This window comes from Scomber japonicus, chromosome 7 (assembly GCF_027409825.1).
Source record: "Scomber japonicus isolate fScoJap1 chromosome 7, fScoJap1.pri, whole genome shotgun sequence".
Taxonomy (NCBI): domain Eukaryota; kingdom Metazoa; phylum Chordata; class Actinopteri; order Scombriformes; family Scombridae; genus Scomber; species Scomber japonicus.
In genome coordinates, this window is record NC_070584.1 from 13727909 (window position 1) to 13749129 (window position 21221).

A 21221-nucleotide genomic window follows, 5' to 3' on the forward strand; every position below is an offset into this window, starting at 1 on the left:
AATCAAGTAGATATCTTTCAGAGTCCCTCCTTTTGTTACTGTACTACCACAACATCTCATCAGGGAAACAGTCAGAGGAAACACAGAGGGAATTTGATGCTAAAAAGACTGTAAATGTGGCAGATATCCACTTGATATGACCAACTCAGACTACTGACGACTCATAGAAGTTTCACATCAACTTTTAAATGACTGTGTGGACACACTGTGGATTTTGGACCCCATCACTTGCATTGAAAGCTTGTTTCAAGGGGATTTTTTAAATAGCCAGTATGAACAGCAAGGAAAACCTGTTTCGGTGTTTATAAGAGCACCTGACCTATTATTTATTTAAGATACACTTTTAAAAAACGAAGGTTGTAAAATGAAGTGTAAATTGGTGACTCCAAGGTGCACCTCCTTTACAAAATGGATTAACACTATGACTAATAATAATTATAAAATAATTGAATAATTAGCATTTCTGGTTTCTTGATCACACACAGCAGAAAATAAGAAGTTGATGATTAGCCTTGTCAAAGTCTTTCCACTCCATCAATATTGTTCCAGTAGACACCAGCACAATAAGACTAATGATATCATTACACATCATATAAAATGTTATATTTCTAAGAGCTCAGTCCTCTTTCAGACGTCTGATGTTTCTACATGTCTGATCCTGTATGTTTGACTGAAGCAACACAATCTCTTAATAATCCACATTCACCTGTCACACTTATTTTTGACTTATTTTAGTTACACTGTTATATTTAAAGATTAATACCAGAACTGCACATTAACTGACTTAGATTAAAAAAAACACACATAAATGCACAAATCTACGAAGACCTTGGCTTTATTTAAGTAAGCACATTTGGTTGATCATTTGTTTTTTTTCCAACGGACAACTTATCAGTTTTAGTTCTACCTTATACAAACATGGTGACAACTACTTCATATGACATGAATATTATAGGATATTTGGTTAACAGAGGAAAGAAACATAAACATTAAAAAAATTTTATATACAGAAAATAGACACACAGCTTTGCCGTGTGGAAGGTAACATGCTCAATTGATGATAAAAAGTTTTTAAAAGGTTTGATGTTGACTGATACCACAATGAACAGTACATGTGTTTTGTGAAACTGCAGGGACATCCATTGCCAGTACAGGCATTGGGAATATTAATAAAACATGAATAATTTGGCTTGTTCACACACACACACACACACACACACACAGTTGTAATTCCAAACAAAACAACAATTCTTGGTATAGGATGTGTGTGCTGTGTGTCTGACTTGAGTCTTTTCTGGATCACAAGAACAATCAACAGAAATTTGGAAATACATTTTTGGCTGAAAAAAAAGAATAATTTGGTCTTGTAGACATTGATGTTCCTTTTTTTAAGTTTTATAACAGTACATGATTGTCTGTGTTAACAGAGTAGTCATACAAAACATGATCAACCTCAACTTTAAGAAGGAAACTTATTTTAAACTTATTAAACCTAACTCCAGACTTGGTTTATGAATCATGGCAATTAAAAAAAGGTGCACAGATATACTGATTGTAGTTAAGCAAAAGGCAAAACTGGTTATGATTTTGGAAGATAAAACATTTAGAAAAAGTATAAAGGGAAAAAACATCTCACCTCAGTAACATTCAGAATCATTCAAGAAGTGCGAACAGTATTCATATAAAAAAACAGAAAAGGCCTTTGTATGAGCAGAGTGTGCTGTAAGTCTATGTACATTTAAACATACTAAACCTGGTAACACAACAGTAACAGTGTGACAAAACTAATGTATGTTTTTGCATAAAGTTTGTCAAGCTTCTGAATGAATCCCTCAAAAACACATGAAGTATATAGTGGTGGCACCATATGTGACAACATCATTAGAAACACAGTATGACTGTGTCCATGTGAACTCAGATTTCTGTAACAGTAACTGCCTTTAAAACATGGGTAATACATTAGTTTCTATTTACATCCTTGCACGTAAAAACTGCATTTAATGAACTGTCTCTATTAATGGGAAACACTAATCGCAATCAATGTACTAAAATACATTTAAGTTGTTTACAAAAGAAGTTAAGAACCACATGGTAACAGGATTCTCTGAGTGGATTTCTTTCTAATCTGTAATTTGTCTGATCATGTTACAGTCATTTATAAAAATACCCCTTTTGCACAAGTAAAAAAAAACACAATAAGGAAACAACTAGGTAGTTTTCTGCTTTGAGAATGAAAGCATTAACTGAATATGAGCAATCTTAAAAAAAAAAGTAGAATGAGTGGTTTCAACGAGGAGTTAGTATTGGCAGGCTTTATCACATTAAAACAACATAATGATAGCATATAGCAGAAAGAAATAACAATGTCCTCCAATAATATCAACGCAGAGCGTCCTCCATCCTATCTCAGTGTCCATCTCAACGTTCTGTTTCTCTGATGCAATACCAGCCGACCGCCATCTGGTCGGCAGTTCCTCGATGATCCCTCGATAAAATGTTTGTGTTTTGGTGCCAAAAGCCCAAAACAGGACTCTTGATTCAGCCAAAAGAGAGCAGTTCATGTTTGGCTGGGATCAAGGGAACAACAAAGGAAAAATAAAATGAGCTCGTCTCAGCTTACTCCACACTTTTTGGTATTGAAAACATTTGATTTCTAGCTGACAATACTCGTTGACGCTTTAGAAACTATATAAGTGCAAAGAGGAAAAGAAAACATAAAAAGGCGAGGTGTGACTACTAAGATGAAGAACAAAGAAGATTAACAGAGAAGTGAGAAAAGCACTTGAGTTTCTATGTGTCAGAGTTTTACTACACAGAACCCCAAAGTCAGTCTGTTTATGCTTTCCACAGGCCGGCCTACGCAAACACCTGCATGTTTCCGAGCTGAGGCTGTTGAGAGGCCTGCTGCATCTGTTGCGACTGCGGCTGCAGCTGCACCTGCTCTGGAATGTGTGTGTGGTGTGACGACGGCAGTGCATGGTGGGGGTTACCCAGAGGGGTGGGGCTGGTGGTGACATCAGACCAGTCTGAGTTGGAGTGAGGAGAAGAGGACGACCAGGGGTCTGGGGATTCAGGCGAGGGGGTGAGATAAGGGTGCTCGCTGGGTGGGTGAGCAGAGTGGCCGGGGGTGGTGCCCTCTGAGCCGGCGGTGGTATAGCTGTGCTGGGAGGGTGGTGTGGGGTATTTATCCACGGGGCTCTGCATGGGCGGATAAGAGGGCAGCGGCCGAGACTGGCTATCGATCCCTCCGTGGCTGACGTTGTGGGGATGCTGCAGGGTGTGGGAGAGCCCGTGTCCCATGCCCATCTGGTCGGGCATCTGGTACATCATACCCTGGGTGCAGTGGTGGTGGCCTGGCCCCTGCTGGGAGCGAGCCTGATTCTGGTTCTGTCCCTGGGACTGTGTGACCTGGACCTGCCTTGGCTGCGACTGCTTCAGCATAGCTTGGCCTCCACCCGGGGCCATCATCTGGAACGTGACGATGGGAGGCAGCTGCTCCCTGCTCATTGTGACATTCATAGGGGTCAGCATGGGGCCCTGGCTGTGGTGCTGGCCTATGCTGGTGTGGGGTATCGGGTGCGGGACGAGGCCGAACATGTGGCCGCTGTAGCTGTGTTTGCTCATGCCCACCCAGCCCTGCTGCTGTCCCAGCATGTGGCTGACGGGAGGCAGCATTGGTCTGGAGGTGGGGCTGCTCAGGAGGGGAGGGGAGTTTGCCGTGGTGGAGACGGCTCCAGACACGTCACCTGTGTATGAGTGTGGTGATTCCAGCGAGTCAACAGGTGACATGGTGACAGAGCTCTCTGGAGGTCCTCCTGCTGCCTTGATGCCATTTGCGCTCCCTCCTCCTGTGCCTCCTCCACTTCCTCCCCCTACTCCACCATCCACACCTGGCCCCTCTCCTCCAGCGGGCTTCTTTCTTCGTTTCGCCTTCATGTCTTTTAGCTCCTTTGCTCCGCCGCCAACACCTCCCACCTTCGCCCCCCCTCCCCCTCTCCTGCTCTTCTTCCCCTGTGGTCCGGGACGCATTCCAATGAAGCCTGCTCCGTTGGCCCCACACATGACAGAGTTTCCTCCTCCACCCATGGGATTAGCCCCATTGTGCGGACTGTGAACCAAATTGTACTGGTCCAGCAGGCGGACTATGTCATGATGCATACGCTCGTGAGCGGTGTCTCTCGGCAGCCGATCCAGGTGATCAGTGATGTCACGATTGGAATAGTGGTCGAGGAGAACCTGAGCTGCCTCAAAACTGCCCTCTCTGGCTGCAAGAAACAGTGGAGTCTCCTCCTGTATGAAACAGCCAATATCAGAAATGTTACTCTGTACATTACATAATGTCATCAAGTACAAGTTCAATATCAACATACAGGTTTGTAGTCTTTTACACAGACTCCAAACTTTTTACAGTCACCATTCAAACATAAAATAATGGTTGCGTTAGCTTTGGTTTGCTAATGTGTTGGGTGGAGTATCACATCTTTAATTGGTCTTTATCTTTAATTTTTAGTAGTGTTGCAACACTTATATTCATAATTATTAAAAGAAAGAACATGGATTGGAAATTATCAAAATGAAAACAGAAAAACAGACCTTATTGTCTTGCATGTCACGATTGGCTCCGTTCTTCAGAAGCACGAGAGTGGCCTCCACATTATTGACTGCTGCTGCCCAGTGAAGAGCAGATTTACCTAAAATGGTAGGATATTAAACTTCAGTGGCCATTTATTGAACTACATTGCAATTATAACTGCTTTCCTGATAGGATTTAGAGCTCTTCAAGTCTAAACTGTCACAATGCGACCAAATTTTAAAGTAAGAATTAGATTTACTACAGCTCTAATTCAAACACCTTTAGCACATCTAGGATAAAAATTAAATATTTAACACAGACAGTAAATGAGAGAAATGTGGTTTCCTGACCGTGGTCGTCTACAGCATTGATGTCAGCATGACAGTGGATCAGCTCTTCCACCATGCCCTCCACAGCGAGCCTGGCTGCCAGGATCAGTGGGGTGGTGCCGTCATTCATACGGGCATCCAGCTCTGTGGCACGATTACGGATCAAAATCTGGAAGAGACACGTGAGATATGATGAAAAATACATGTAAGGAAATGCAAATTTCACAGTGAGCTTCTCTGATGTATTATTGTTCAGTTGAAATCAGTAACTTAGTGGAATTCATGTTGATGTTTTGGCTGATGATTTTAAACTATACTTCAGTCTACATCTGGATCAGACAGTTGCCTTACCTGGAAGACTCCCTGTGCATCAGCTGCCACAGCGGCATGCAAAGGAGTTCTGCCCATGTTGTCATGAGCGTTGGGATCAGCTCCAGCGTCCAGCAACCTCTTAGCAGCATCAGCCCTGGCATAGCGGGCAGCCAGGTGTAGTGCTGTTTCTCCTGTGCGGTCAGTCTGGGCCATCAGTGAGGCACCCTGAGCGATCAGGTCTGAGATGACACTAGGTCCCGGTTCATCTCCTCCACTCTCCTCCTCCTCTTCTCCATGAATGCTACAGTCTGGGCCTCCGCCGTTACGCAGCGAAGCCAGCATCAGTGGAGTGAAGCCATCTGAGGGAAGAGAAATTCATTATAAGAGAAACTAGGGGAATTGATGAGCTCTTTGTTAAAAACGTAGTAAAAACGTTTTCTCACCAGGTCCCTTGACATTAACATCCAGACAATCAGTGTCCAGGTCGGCCTGCGGGGGAGTGAGAGTGATGTCAGCAGCTTTGCGATGCTGCACGGTCCACTCCCTTCGATCAACACCTCCATCCATAGCAATGGGCAGTAAGGGTTTGTCTTCAGTCTATAAAACGCAAGATGAACTTAAAATTTACACAACAACCAAACGTCTTTCCTCGTGATCTGAATATTTCTTGTGTGTTTACATCAATTTAATTTTAATAATCGGCAATGTCTCTGCTCCATCTTCTCTTTCTTATTTTACTTACTCTTGGTTTCTTGGATGGAACCTCGTCCTCCAGCCACCTCTGAGATCCATCGATCATGGATCCATCCTGTGTCTTGAAATTCCTTGTGTGAGAAAAAAAATGTGTTTTACTTTTATTTATTACCGTGACAAAGTATGCTTGTCACACACTTGTTGATCATTGGAAGCTGGTCAAAACCACAATCTTCAACTGATGCAGCTGTTTAACATATAGTATCTAACACAAAGTCTTTTCAACAGTTGGAGGGATATTTGTATATTTTCTCTGTCCACGTATCACCTAGCTAATCAGAGAAACTCTTTGCTGCATTTTACTATGATATGAATTATCCCTGAGTTATTATTATTGTATGTCCACTCACTTCATGTCAAAGTCATCTTGTCCAACAGGTTCCCTCCTCTTGTCATTTTTATTGGCCAAGAAGCCATCAGGCAGCCACAGGACACCATGTTTATGCTTCCTCTTGGCTGCTAGCATCCCCAGCACCAGAATGAGCAGGATGACTACTACAGCCACAGCAATCAGGTAAAACACAGGTTGAAGAGGCTCCGGTGGAATGGTCGGGTCACCTGTGGAAGGCAAGTCTGAATATCGAGTGTCTTTTCTTGATTTATGTTTTTACGTGAAAATAAACCAGTTAAAGTGATGACTGCTGAATAACAAGCCTACTTACTCTTAACAGACACTAGAGGGTAAGGCAGGTCAGCCTTGATATGTGCTGCTGCAATGAAGGACGCAGCCTCATTAGTGTTGGAGAAGCAGTAGTTAGAGCTCTGGGAACATTCGCGGTTATCAATTTCCAGGTGCACCACAGACCTGCACAGGCAAACATTAAAATACAAAAGTTCATTAAGTACAATTAACTGGTGATGGATCTCAAGTTACTGGCTAATGTATGAGAACTAAAAAGAAGAAAGAGTATGTGAGAATCCCATCATGAATTTTTCTTACCCAATAACCTCCTTGTCCAGCTCCCGTTTACTCCTGCTCCTCTGTATGTGTCGTCCCTGCTCCGCCTCTGCAAAGTATGGGTATACCATAGGCTCCTTTTTTTCATTCAGCTTCACCCGCACATTGGTGTGTAACAGGGCTCCCAAGGAGCGCAAGAAACCTTTCAAGTCACCAATCAGCTCCTTAGGCTGCAGCCGAACCACGATTACCAGAGTGCCGTCTATCACTTTGGGCGCAGTGTCACTTGAACAGTCCAGGCCGTCCCAGCCACAGGCCTCCGTGTGGCAGCTCTGGTCACACACACCATTGCTGTAGTGGTCTGCACAATACTTGTCATACCTGAAAATACACAGGGAGGATGGGTGTTTTGTGACCTGGCTTTAAAATAATTTGGGCAACAATTTACTGCAACAAAAATGACAAATACAAGAGGAGAATTACATACTTGCAGAGGGCAGGTGCAGTGTCCTGGCACTCAAAGCTGTCAAAGAGGCAACCAGGGTTGTCACACTCTTTATCACAACGTTTGTTTTTAAAGAGATCCCAGCAGGGAACGCTGGCGGTGCAGTTAACCCAAGGCTTCTCCCAGTTGAGTGAGCAGTCTCCTCCATCCCACTGACATTCGTGGTTGTTACATTGATCATCACACACCTTATCCCCTGCGTGATGCACACACTGCGGATAGGGGCAGGATTGTAATTTGTTCTCACAGTATCGTCCAGAGAAGTACGTGGGGCAGCGGCAGGTGTACTGGAATGGGTTGGATGGGTCTTTGATGCAGGTTCCTCCGTTTTGGCACGGTGTCAGACACCTCTGATCATTTTCACAGTGTGGCCCATTGAAGCCTGACTGGCACTGGCAGTACATGCCAGCTGATGACTCAACGCAGCGCCCGCCATTCTGGCAATGTAGCTTAGCACAGTTGTAGCCTTCTATTTCACCACAGTTGAACCCAGTAAAGCCCTAAAAAACATAACGTGTTGTTGTAATGTCATAGTGAGAAAGTAATTTAGAAGTAAAGTTTGGATTCACATTTGGAAAGTGCAATAAACCCCTACTATAACTAATATGCAACTAGGTTCTCTTTCAAATCTGCTGCTTGATTACCATACCTCAGCCATGGTGTGGCCCTCTGAAGCAAGCATGAGAATAACAGAGGAGGCAAGAGGTTAGTGGTGAGACAAACAAGCATTTAGTGTGAAAAGCTCATTATTAGTATGAAAGTAAAAGGAAGGAAAACACTGATGTCGCAATTTCAGCCACAGATCAATTTCTATAATCCTCTGGAGTCACTCAGTATGTTTATATGAACATAATAACTGGTTTAATGTGAGCAGAAAGATTCATTGAAAAACTTGATTTTTCAAGATTGAGGTGGTAATTAAGCGTCTGAAACACACTTAAAATTTGTACTTAGTTGTGTATTTTGTGGAATTTTAATGACATTAGAACATGATTCATAATATCCTGTGTTCCCCACTATCCAAACTTAACATTCACTGTTTGATAGTCCAGTCTGAGGGGATGTCTGGTAGGTTATAGATTAATAACAACATATTGGGAAATTAGAGGAACTTCACTGGTGCTGACTGTTTCTCGTGTTGATAAACTGTAAAACAAACTCTGCGAGCCCAGTCAAAATAACTGTTTTGTTATTTAGAAACTTACAGGAACGCAGGAGCAGGTGTAGCCGTGTACTGAGCTCGTGTTCATGGAGCAGACACCACCGTGATGACACGGCTTAGACAGACACAGATCCACCATGGACTCACAATGACGACCTGAAGAAACAGACAAATCAAAACAGGAAGAGAAGAAGTTAAAAAATGTAATACTTGCAGGCTTATTTACATTAAAAATATTGACACACTGCACCAATGTAAAGCACTTTTTGATTTTATCTGGAAAAGTATTACAACTAGGACAGCGATGCTCTGTACCCGTGTATCCGAGGCGACAGCGACATTGGTAATCATTGACCAGTTGCACACAGTCGAGGCTGCCGGGGGTGTGGCAGGGCCCAGACAGGCATTCATTGAGATCCCCCTCACAGTGTTCTCCAACAAATCCTGGAGGGCAGGAGCACGTGTAACGGCCCACGCCATCCACACACTGTCCTCCATTTAGACAGCGAGGTTCCCAAGAACCAGGCTTGGGGGCGCAGTCATCCACGTTCACTTCACACTGAAGCCCTACACAGCAGAGAACAGATAGATATCACTGCATGTACTTAAATGTTCAATAGCTCCATCTTTAATTAATGGGAGGATTTTTTCTTCTAAAACCTAGTGTGTGCAGACTTACCGTGTGTCCCAGGTGGGCAGGAGCATTTGAAGTGGTTGATGAGGTTTATACAGGTTCCTCCATGGAGGCACGGCTTAGAGTGGCATTCATCAACATCATACTCACAGTTCACACCCTGGAAGCCTGGCTTACACTGCAGCAAAGACGCACAGTACAGATGTTAGCTCATTTAGCCTTTTAGACAATGTTGCTGGAAACATCTTATTCAGTTATTACTGAAAAAACAAAGCTTTCAAAACCTACAACCCTGACACCCCCAAACACACAGCTGATAATGTACTTACTAAACACTCGTATGTGCCCTGATAGTCCTTGCATGTAGCTCCATTGCGACACGGGTTTGACTGGCACTCATCGACCATCTCTTCACAGTAGCTGCCCATGTATCCTGGTTGACACTGACACTTGTGGGAATTGGCAACATTCACACACCGCCCAGCATTCTGACACAAACTGTCCACTTCCACACCTGGAGTAATTTGGAAAAGGAAACCCATATGTTGAATGAAGGATATGACTACTACTACTATAATTACTACATCTTTTAAATTTTTGTCTGATGAAACTGTATGAAAGAAATCAACAGTGAACAATACTAAGATGGTAAATTTGTTTATGTACAATGCAACTTCTGTCATGTTGACTGTTTTCATCAAACAAAATTACATCATTACTGTATGTGTAATGATTTCTGCTCTTATTTATGAATGAAGTGTTGTTGGTTTATAAGACCACAGGAAGTTCCTCACCCTTTCTGGCAGCATAGTTCTGGCAGGACATGTTAGGAACGTCACAGTAAAGTCCCGTCCATCCCATATTACAGTGACATGTCCAGGAGGTTCCTGTCTGAGAGCAGGAGCCGGAGTGACAGTGCACCTTGCTGCACAGATTCACCAACTTCTGCATGGGAAAAAATGAAAGAAAAAGAAGATTTAGGGTTGACTGTGAGGGCTTATTCGTAATTTTTCAGTTGGGTGCATCTAACCTAACCCAACTGCCTTGTTCAATATATGGCAACACAGAGCTGTGATTGAGGATCATTTTGTGTACTTTAATAGTTGTAAATATTAAATAGTCTCTCCTCTATTTGCTAAAAACGAACACAATACAGCTGAGACAGTCTGTAGACTTGCATTAACACATAGACACGTTACCTGGCAGTTCTGTCCATTGTATCTCACAGGGCAGGTGCACCGGTAAGTGCCCAGGCCGTCAGTGCAGGTGCCTCCATTCTTACAGGGCTGAGAGTCACACTCATTCTTCTCAAACTCACAGAACGCCCCGTAAAAACCAGGATGGCAACGACAAGAAAAGGTGTTGATGTCATCAATGCAAGTCCCATTATTCAGGCATGAGCTGGAAAACAAAAAGAGAAGTGATGAATGAATATGTTTTTGTCTGCAGTGCTGAAATAACATATATTTTTAAGACATGCTTGAAGCGGTGGGGCAAAAAAGTATACTATGAACAACAAAAAGGAGAAAACAGTACATAGTTATTATTACATTTGTTCAGGTCACAGCAGGAAAAAGAAATCATTTACAAATAATTAATTGCATGGTAATAAAATGCAGATTTAATGGATCATGCATAAGCTAAACAGCCCACCTCTCAGTGCACTCTAGGATGTTGTGTTCACACAGGATTCCATCAAAGCCTGGTCGGCACTCGCACACAAAGCTGTTGACGTAGTCCCTGCAGACGGCCCCGTTCTGGCAGGGCTGGCTGGCGCACTCATCTACCTCTGCCTCACAGCGATCCCCTTCAAAACCGGGGCGGCAGTCACAGGTGTAACTCCCAACATCATCCACACAGGAACCTCCATTTAAGCATGGATCTGCAGAATTAAGAGGAGAGAGTGAGGAAAAGGTTTACATGATTGTTTTTTCCCCATCTCAATAGCAGTCATCAAGTATACGATTAATGGAAATCATCAATAAAAAATCCACCTGGACTGAAATTCTAGGAATAAACAAATAGGTTCTGTGAAAACAACTGCCCTTATTGTGTTTGTCTGAGAGATTTATATATTGTACAGAAACATACTATCTACTATCTATCCTACTTTCTAGTGGGGCTCATTGCATATCTTGAGTCTCCAATGATAAATCAGAAAATAAAACTGTCATTAATGGAAAAGTGCAGGTTTCCTAGGAAACCTGTACTGATTTTCTCGAAGTGAAACTCACTGGGTGAGCAGTCGTCAATGTCTGTCTGGCAGTTGTGGCCGCTGTATCCAGGTTGACATTTACACCTGTAGCTGCCTGGGCTGTTCATGCAATGACCACCATTTTTGCAAGGATTCTTTTTGCATTCATTCACATCTTCAGTGCAGCGTGGACCTGTGTGAATAAATACATATTAATATAACTTAGCAATACAGCACTTTTCATGATATTAGATGTAATTTTGCTTTCAGGCACTCTGTCACATTCAACAAACTCAAACAGACAGACACAGAAGAATTCAGTATCTTGCAGATAGACACGCATACCTTGCCACCCAGCAGGACAGCGACAGGTATAAGAGGTGTAGTCTGCAGTTGGACGACACACTCCCCCTCTCTCACATGGATGAGAAGCACAGGGAACCAGCTCCTCCTCACAGTGTTTACCTATTTAGACATTGTGAACATTTTTAATAATAAAAATAAAAACTATTATTTTCATATCAGTTAGTTTTTTCATATATGTAAAAAAAAAAGTAAACAATGTTTTATTTCTGGCATCTTTAAATTCCTTGTTTTAGCATCATATATGACCAAGAAAGACAGAAAATGCTCACATCTGCAGAGCTGAAACCAGATAAAGTTTGACATTTCTGCTTTAAAAATGACTGAAACAATAATTGGTCTTGATGATAATTGGCAATTTATTTTCTGACCGTCTGATCAACTAATAGTTTCAGCTCCAATAAAAACAATAAGAACATGTGAATGATCTTCACTAAAATGATATTCAAATGATGCTACATAGATTGCATGCTAATAAGTGGATGATGATGTAATGGATATACGACATCACTAACCTGAGAATGGTGGACTACACTGACAAGTGTAACTGTTGACTCCATCAATACAAATGCCGTGGTTCAGACAGGGGCCAGACACACATTCATCTATGTTCCTCTCACAGTTCACACCTAAGCAGAGAAGACGATTGATGTGGATATTTCTCCTTAATAAATAGGGGTGTAACGATATGCTGATCTACATCTATACATTGATTTAATGAGCAACAAGCCAATAGCATCGAAGAAAAATGAAAAAATCAATCAGACATCGAACATTTAAGACGCGCTTTTATTTTGAAATTCCCCTGGCACTTCTGTCTCCGCCCAAGCTTGCACACCTCCAAACAAAATGCCAGAAAAAAGTTATCCTGAGCAGCAGTTTTTTCCACAAAAACTAAAAACCACGACTGTAAAAGAGCGACAAGTTGCACTGCTGCAGCAGCAGTAACATGTCCGTAGAGGCCGAGTCTATCATCAGATGCTTCAGACATCTGATGATGTGTCTACCACTCAATTTTTTCTTTTATAGGATGGGAAAATTTTGATGCTCTATATCAAAATGTGGTACTTTATAGTGAACAGGAGGTCTATTTGTTTTTGTTAAAAAAAGAATAGATTGTTTTCCGTTTAAATGTCTGGCTGAGCTCAGAAATAAAAATGATATAGAAAGCGTTTTGAGATTTGATATGAATGGAAGTGATTGTGTTAAATCAGCTGTGATAACGTCTCATATCGATTGCTGCCTCCTGAATCAAATTGTATCGAAATCGTATCGTGACAGACTTTGTGATATTGGCAAACATCGAATTGTTGTTCATTGAATCGATATAATATCATATTGTGAAGAAACTTGTGATTTACACCCCTATTAGTAAGTGGTTCTGGATTAATTGATTTCTAAGTATTATGTTGCTGAAATATCATTAATATTCTTACCCCTGAATCCAGGTTGGCACTGACAGGTATAGCCATTATGTCGGTCCTCACAGGTGCCACCATTCTGGCATGGACTGGGCTGGCACTCATCCTTTTCCTGATCACAATGTTGCCCTATCCAGCCAGCTTGACACTCACAACGGTACCTTTACAAAAAAGGCAAGTACGAGTTAAAAATATGAAATGTGAAAGTATCCTCATAGTAATAACAACAGCATTAGTTACTGCAGCTAAAGAATGTCTATTACTGGGATTATTACATTACTAAATACAAGTAGTTGTACTGACACAGCAATTTTAGTGTTGAACTGTGGCAAATTTGGAAAACAAGAAAGACTGCAACAAATTAGTAGGGGTCTCCACATCCATATAAAATAAAGGGAAACACTATTAAAATAAAACTAATGGAGGGAAAATGATTTTGCTGTTGGCCGTTATTTTAGCTTACAGATCTAAAAGAACATTATTATATGAGTGGTGTACGTTAGCCCATTTTCAAGGACTGTATTAGATGAGGACAGATGAAACTCAGGACATAAGACTTCAGAGTAACAGTTTATGGCATCATACCCATGTTGCTGTTCAATACAATCTCCATGCACACAAGGGCTATGTGCACAGTGGTCAGTCCCAGAGAGGCACAGAGGCCCATGGGTGCTGGGTGGGCACAGGCACTGGAACCCGTTGATGTTGTCCATGCAGGTTCCCCCACTCATACATGGGTTTGAGAGACACTCATTGATTTCCACTTCACATTTAGTTCCTATTAGAGAATGATTTAGAGAAAATACTTGTATCAAAAGCACACACATGATTACCGTGTTGATTTCAGCATCCAAATCCACAGTTACAAGTTAACAGCAATAAATATCCAGTTTTAGTTTACAGGTGTACATAGCAAAGCATACCTGTGTATCCCGGGGAACACACACACTTGTACTCATTAATGCCATCCTGGCACTCTCCATACTTGCAGGGGTTCCCAGCACAGTCATCTTCATTGAACTCACAGTTCACCCCTGAGGAGAAAAAATACAAAGACTCAGAGAAAGCAAGACTGATCAGGATGTGTGCAACATTTTTTTGATGCTGAAATTTAAAAGCAGCACATGGACTTTTCTCAAATCTCTTTTGGTTGCATTAAATATAGAGCAGCATTAGGGATGCAGTCAGAAAATATGACAGTTTACTAATTTACCTCCAGGGGGAGTCAGACTCCATAAAAGTCATTTATTGGCAAGAGGTGAGAAATGTGAACAATAACTGAGACAGAGCTGTTCCAGTGGAGGCCTGTAACCTCTCCAGTATGACAAAAAGTTTCAAAATTGAAGAGACAGTTAACATTAGAGGCACAATTGTTAAAGTGGGAGAGAGTAAGCAAGAGGAAACGGAAGGGAAACAGAAAGGGGCAGAGAAATACAAAGAGAAAATTAGACTCAGAGAACAAGGCGTATCAGAGGAGAGGAAGTGGGGGCATGAAACCTGAAAGTGAGACCTGGCTGAGTGACCTGACGCCAGTTTTGGTAGAGTGAGTACAGAACAGACACCAGTACCAGGTCTCAGGGTGGTACCAAGCACTGAACAGAATTTACTAATCCACAGAGCAACGTGAGGTAGCACGGCTCGACCCAGACTTGTGACTGTGACACACACATGTGCACACACTCTCATATAATGCTCTAAATACATTGAAAGCTATACAGGAATCTTGACAATTTAACTTTTTTGTCCACCAGTCAAAAGGTTAGTGAATGCTACTATTTTACCAGCCACTCCACCAGATTACTACTGTTTTTTTTTACTGGTGGATAAAGCAAATCTACTGGCAACTTTATATATTTTACCAGTATTTGGCTGGTGCTCATTTTGTGCCCTGTCTCTTAACAATTAACTTTGAATGGCCACAAGAATAAATTCCAAGAACTCACAGGACAAACTTGGCCATCAGTAATATATGGCAGCTGGTGATTATAAGCAAATTATTGCAATTTTTTTGTAATTTCTTAGAACATCATAACACAATGTCTTGTGTCTAGTTCAGCAAAAGTCTGCATAAGAACTAAAGCAACCAGATGAATTTTGTCTAAACTCCAAAAAAGGAGTGGTGGCACAAACTATTTTGGAAGAGAACAGTGACAAGAAAAATGTGAGACAGATGAGAGAAACTGATGATCAAGTGAATTTCCCATTTTAATGACTGAATTACACATCAATCACTACAGCACTCACAACAGGCTGGTGGAAGATTCACATGTCAAAGTTTTTCTTTAAAGAATAAACTGGCAATAACTGTTTATCACATTAAATACACACCTGAAGTTCCTGGTAGGCAGTTACACTGGTAGGCATTAACCAGATCAATGCAGCGTCCTCGGTTCTGACAAGGGTTGCTATGGCACTCAAGGACCTGGGTACTACAGATCAGGCCAGTGTATCCAGGCTGGCACTCACAGGAGAAGGTGGCAATGCCATCCTTACACACACCATGGTGGCATGGCTCGGGCTTGCAGTCATTGATATTTTCTTCACAAAGTAGACCAGTAAAGCCTGAGGGGAGGACATTCATTTTTTAGAATAACAGCAAAGGATACTACTTTGTGTGGTTCTAGTATCATTTAACTAGATGTAGATATTTTCTCAGTCTAGTTGGACATGGGGTTATTCCCTTTTACCTTCAGCACATTCACAGTCATATCCGTTGGGTCGGTCGATACACTTGGCCCCATTTAAACAAGGTGTGCTCGAACACTCATCAATGTCTATCTGACACATTTCACCACTGAAGCCTGAAAACAGTAACAAACCCATTAATTAAAAAACTGTTTTAAAACAGCTATATGTCAGTTAATTTTCACTGTGAGTGGATGGAAACCAATAACAAAAATACACAAACTTTGCTTTATGTGTACCAACCTGCTGGGCACTCGCAGACAAAGCGGCTGACCTGGTCCAGACATTTACCCTGGTTCAGACAAGGTGAGCTGAGACACTCATTCACCTCTATCTCGCAATGAGTCCCCCCAAATCCTGCATCAATGGAAAGAAACGTTTTATAACCTCTTCATCTTGTAAAATTACCTCAGATAAGGACTGCTGCACTTGCTTAGTTTGAAAAATATGGCACCTAAATGTCTACCACACTGGATGCTCATATTCAGATGCAGATAACTGTTTTCTAGTCTTCCTTTCTGAGTGCTTTCCAGCCAGTTATAACTAATGTACTGTCACCCACTACACTTTTTCCTGGCTGCAAAAGACTGATACAAATCACTGGCAATGTCAACAATTCTTAAGAATTTGTCAATTAGTGTACCGGGCATGCAGATACACGTGTAGTCCCCAATGCGATCCAGACATGTTCCATCATTCTGGCAGGGGTTTGAAGCACACTCATTGATGTCTTGTTCACAGCGTGGTCCAGAGTAACCCCTAACACAGTTGCAGGTGAAGGAGCCATCAGTGTTCACGCACAGACCGCCATGCTCGCAGGGGTTGGTACCTGACAATAAAGAGGAAAGAGTCATGGTTTGAAACCACAGTGAAACAGAGGAATGGCCTAGATAAATGTTTCAAGTTATGTGTGGGTATAGAACTTCCTCTTTCTTTCTCACCGATACTACATTCGTCTCTGTCGATGTTGCAGGTGCTCCCTACATATCCAGGTGGACAGTTACAGTTGAACATGCCACTGATGGGGTTGGTGTCGCACTGAGAGCCCTCTCTACACGGGTTGCTGATACAGGCATCATCTCTATGGCAAAGTAAACCTGAAAGAAACACCATGTTGACAAGGAGTGAGAAAAAGTAAAATCTTTTTCCACATTTAGGTTTATGCCCAATTCCATACAAAAAAGAAAACTTGGTGCAAATTTGCTAATGAAACGAAGAGGATTCTTTATAAGGCGCGTTTTATTCAAATCTAAAAGCGTTGCTGTGTGCTGTGTGACAAGGATCACATTCATCGAGGGTAGATTCCAAGATGTCAAAGTTGATGAAATGATCTGCTTAGGAAAACATCAGTTATTAAGCAACTGAATGTGTGTGGTTTCCCATTACTGGCCTACCTGTCTTTCCATGGGGGCAGAGACAGAGAAAAGAGGCAACTCGGTCAATGCATGTGGAGCCGGGGCCGCAGGAAGCTGTCGCACAGTCATCAATGTTTTCAGAACAGTCCGGTCCACTCCATCCATTGACGCACACACAGACGTAGCCACCGAAAAGGTTGCTGCAGGTCCCTCCATTCTGGCATGTGTTCGGCTGCAGACGACACTCATCCACATCCTCTGTACAGTGCTGACCTGTGGAGAAGTAGGGAGGTGGACATGAAGTGGAGTCGTGAAACTGGATAGGAAAATAAGAAGTGTCAAAAATATGCTGTGGATTATGTTTTAGGTTGAAAAATAAAGAATATTGCTAAAGAGCCACAGACGAATAACTGATACATTAACAAAAGCAGAAAATAATATCCTCCATGTTTTAGATGTTTACCGCCTATTTTTGAAATGCAAATGTCATGTCTTGTGTAATAGAACAGGTTCCTTTATCCTGCTGCAGCATCACATTAGCTTTGCCTTCCCTGGTTGGATTAGTTCTATATAAACTTAGACAAGCCCAATGAAGCTGATGTATGCATGTTTGTTTTGTGTGTTGTAAACGGAAAGCTTGCGTATGCCACACAATCATATTAGCAGAGGCACGCCTTGTGTGGTCTGCAAGCCTCTGTAGGATGAAGAGAGAAAACAGAAGGAAGTATAATGTCACAGCACACAACATGAAAGGATACAAGATACGATCTCTGATCGTATTTGAGTTTTTGAGTTTGAGTATTTGAGTTCCCCTGACTAATTTAAGGTACTCTGTTTGTATGGGTGGGTCCCTGTTTCGTCTGTCTCATGCATGTGTATGCGGGTGATGTGACACATGTTCATGCCAATGATATGCCAAGAAATACAGCAATGCACCAACAAAGGCAATACTTGCAAGCAACTTAACAGTGTTAACAATACACAACTCCAAACATAACTTTTGTATGTCTACAAGAATACCTCCCAGGGAAGCTTTGACAAAAACACAGAGGGGAGAATTCCTACGTAGAAAAGCATCTTTTTTTTTTACGATTTTGCTAGAGTGAAAGAAAAACACAAACAATCCTTTGTGCACTTTTTAAAAATGTTAAATATGATAAAATAGTCTGTAAAAACACATTCAACATGCAAGGCTTTAAACACAGAGGGCAAACCAAGACTGGAGTTAGTGTAATACAGATCAAATATGATTAAGAGCACATGTCAGGGATACATAATGCTGCTTTTTTAATGCTTTGTTCCAAGATTGAAGCAAAGCACAACAAATTACCATTCATACACATTAAGACAGTCACTTACCAGTCCACTCTGGGGGACATTGACAGTTGTAGGTGTTGACTCCATCCATACAAGTTCCTTCATTGGCACACTGATGACCTGGGCAGTCATCAATGTTATTCTCACAGTTTGTCCCATTGAATCCTGGCAGACATTAAAAAAAAAACAAACATCACTGTTACCACAGTTTACCAATCTCATGCCTTAGTAAACAATGTCAGCAAACTTTTCAATTTAAATCATGGGTCCACTATAGAAACACATTTAATAATATATCCTATACACAATGTCTGCACAGCTTGCATAGCGGAAGCAGCATGTGTTGCTGTTATTCATGTATAGAGCAAGTGAAACACACCCCATTATGGAGCCTGTATAGATAGCTCTGTTGATTAAAATACTAATATGTGTTCCTTCAGATCTACATGAAACTGACTGAAAAACATGGCTGCAGCGTGTCCAGACAAGCCACCAGTGTACTTAAGTATCATGGCGTCTCATAGTATATAAAATGCAGCTGTGCCTGTGTTTGTTGTGTCTACTTTTTAACTGTAGCAGACTGACAGCACAGTGTGTCTAATAAGTCAACAGAGCCTGCAGGATCAGACTGTTTGCACCCAAAACAACATAATGTAACAATAAAGAAGTTCAAAGCTACACTCATTTGTAGATAAATACCAGTTACACTGTCACTCATTTTCTCTCCCTGCATTCAATCTGTTTCCCTTAAATTTCCATTTCTCTTTAGTACTTTCTCTTTAGTTCTCTTTAGTCTTTTTCTCAACATGCAACAAAGCTGTCCACGTCTGTTGGTATGTGATGGATGGTTCACTTTTTACATTAGATATCAGTTTATATTGATATTCATATTAAATATTAGTAACAAAAGTACCTGGAAGACAGTGGCAGGAGTAGCTGGTTTCAGAATTCTGGTGGCAGGTGCCTCCATTTAGACATGGTGAAGGTGAGCAAGGGATGTATGAGCTTTCACAGTGTCGGCCCGTAAACCCCGGGGCACAAATACACCTGTATCAATAGCAAAAGTCAATATCATTTAATTCAGTCTTAACCTTCATGAAGCACCCAGTTGTGTTTTTAAAAAAAATATTGGATTATTTATTAGTAGTCTAATAATATTTCAAATGTGGTTATGTATTATAAACTAAATTCTCACTTGTAGGAGCCAGGGGTGTTGACACACATTCCTTCATTCTGGCATACAGAGGGTGTGGCTGCACATTCATCTGTGTCATTGAGGCAGCGAAGACCTGTGTAGCCAGGAGGACAGGAACATGTGTAGCTGCTGCCTGACAAAGAGCTGCATTTGCCACCATTGGCACAGGGACTAGAGAGACAGCTGTCCTCATGCTCACACCGCAGTCCTGAAGAGGAAAGAGAGGACAAACAACAGAGCGTTAGTGCTTAAGCTTTCCCATGACCCATTTTTCTGAATGTGGTCTGATGGATTAATGCAGCTTTGATACTAGAGGAAAGCAACATGCAATGATGGGCTGGCATTTCTGATTATCAAAAAACATTTTCATGCCATGAGACTTTCCAACAAACATTTTCAATCACATTTTGGATCTTAATGCATCAAAGGAGTCATAGTGAGGCAAACATTATGGAGTACCTTTGCCAAGTGTAGTTTTGTCAAAAACATAGCAATATCTAAAAATCTCTGAAGAAATCTTGTGATTTGCACCAAAAAAGCCATATCTTCCTCATGGACTAACATTTAATTACATTTCATTTATGTCATTCTGACATATTGTGCAAACAGACCAACAAGCAGGACCAAAACCTTAAAGTAACCTTCTTGACAGAGGCTTCTCAGATAGCTAACACCATTAGCTTAAAATTACCTGCTAAGAAACTGCAATGAGAAACACTTTTTTACAGCACTGTTAGCAAATGTTTTTGCATCCATGTGTTTAAACATAAATTACTATTTTGGTGATAAACAAACATCAGATATCACTCTGAACACAGACTTCCCTTGGTGCAAACTCCTGCAAGGGGTTTATGAAGTATCTCACCTGTCCATCCTCTGGCACACTCGCACGTGTATTTGTCGAGGGGCAGCAGGGTGCAGACACCTCGGTTGGCACAGGGGTTGTTGGGGTAGCACGTGGAGTTCTGTGGAGTTTGGCAGTGCGGTCCAGTGTAACCAAGAGGGCAGGTGCAGCTGGCGCTGCCTGGTACAGGTACACCAGCTGACATAGACACAGAGCAGTTCCCCCCATTCAGGCAGTATCCAGGATGACATGGGTCCTTATGGTGGCAGTATTCACCCAGGAAGCCTGGAGCACACCTGGACACACATAAACACACACACACACACAAATCAATGATGGAGTTTGAAAGAGGCACACAGAAGGATTTAAACCTAACCACCCCTCAATACAAATAATACAGTTAAAAGATGAGACAAGTGTGTGTGTGTGTGTGTGTGTGTGTGTGTGTACTAGACAGAGTGGCAAGCAAACAAACAAAACAAAGAGGGAGTTTCAATCAACAGCACGTAATTCACCACATCAGACAACTGCTGCTGAGAGCACTGATAGCTGAGAGTAACATCCACACACTACAGTGCGGTACACACACACAGACATCAAAGAACCAAATGAACCAGCACAGGTTACTGTCTAATACAGAGTCTCGCCATTGCTGTATGGTGATCTCAACAGTATGCGGTT

The 21221-nt window shown here is 41.8% G+C and overlaps 1 protein-coding gene across 1 annotated transcript in view; it reads right to left on the reverse strand.

Annotated features, from left to right (window-relative positions):
- Nucleotides 1–864: 864 nt before the first annotated feature.
- notch2 (notch receptor 2) overlaps nucleotides 865–21221 on the reverse strand; it is a 46065-nt gene continuing 25708 nt past the window's right edge. The window contains 34 exon segments of the mRNA XM_053322812.1: nucleotides 865–2984; nucleotides 2986–4290; nucleotides 4594–4691; nucleotides 4924–5071; nucleotides 5254–5573; nucleotides 5658–5811; nucleotides 5957–6038; nucleotides 6318–6525; nucleotides 6630–6772; nucleotides 6908–7246; nucleotides 7353–7870; nucleotides 8576–8688; nucleotides 8848–9099; nucleotides 9212–9344; nucleotides 9496–9680; nucleotides 9961–10111; nucleotides 10366–10567; nucleotides 10820–11048; nucleotides 11401–11553; nucleotides 11706–11825; nucleotides 12239–12352; nucleotides 13160–13305; nucleotides 13730–13922; nucleotides 14068–14178; nucleotides 15473–15706; nucleotides 15832–15945; nucleotides 16073–16186; nucleotides 16473–16658; nucleotides 16771–16926; nucleotides 17224–17457; nucleotides 18544–18666; nucleotides 19415–19548; nucleotides 19697–19904; nucleotides 20562–20836. Of these exon segments, the coding sequence (XP_053178787.1) occupies nucleotides 2679–2984; nucleotides 2986–4290; nucleotides 4594–4691; nucleotides 4924–5071; nucleotides 5254–5573; nucleotides 5658–5811; nucleotides 5957–6038; nucleotides 6318–6525; nucleotides 6630–6772; nucleotides 6908–7246; nucleotides 7353–7870; nucleotides 8576–8688; nucleotides 8848–9099; nucleotides 9212–9344; nucleotides 9496–9680; nucleotides 9961–10111; nucleotides 10366–10567; nucleotides 10820–11048; nucleotides 11401–11553; nucleotides 11706–11825; nucleotides 12239–12352; nucleotides 13160–13305; nucleotides 13730–13922; nucleotides 14068–14178; nucleotides 15473–15706; nucleotides 15832–15945; nucleotides 16073–16186; nucleotides 16473–16658; nucleotides 16771–16926; nucleotides 17224–17457; nucleotides 18544–18666; nucleotides 19415–19548; nucleotides 19697–19904; nucleotides 20562–20836 (7501 nt within the window). The 3' untranslated portion in view covers nucleotides 865–2678.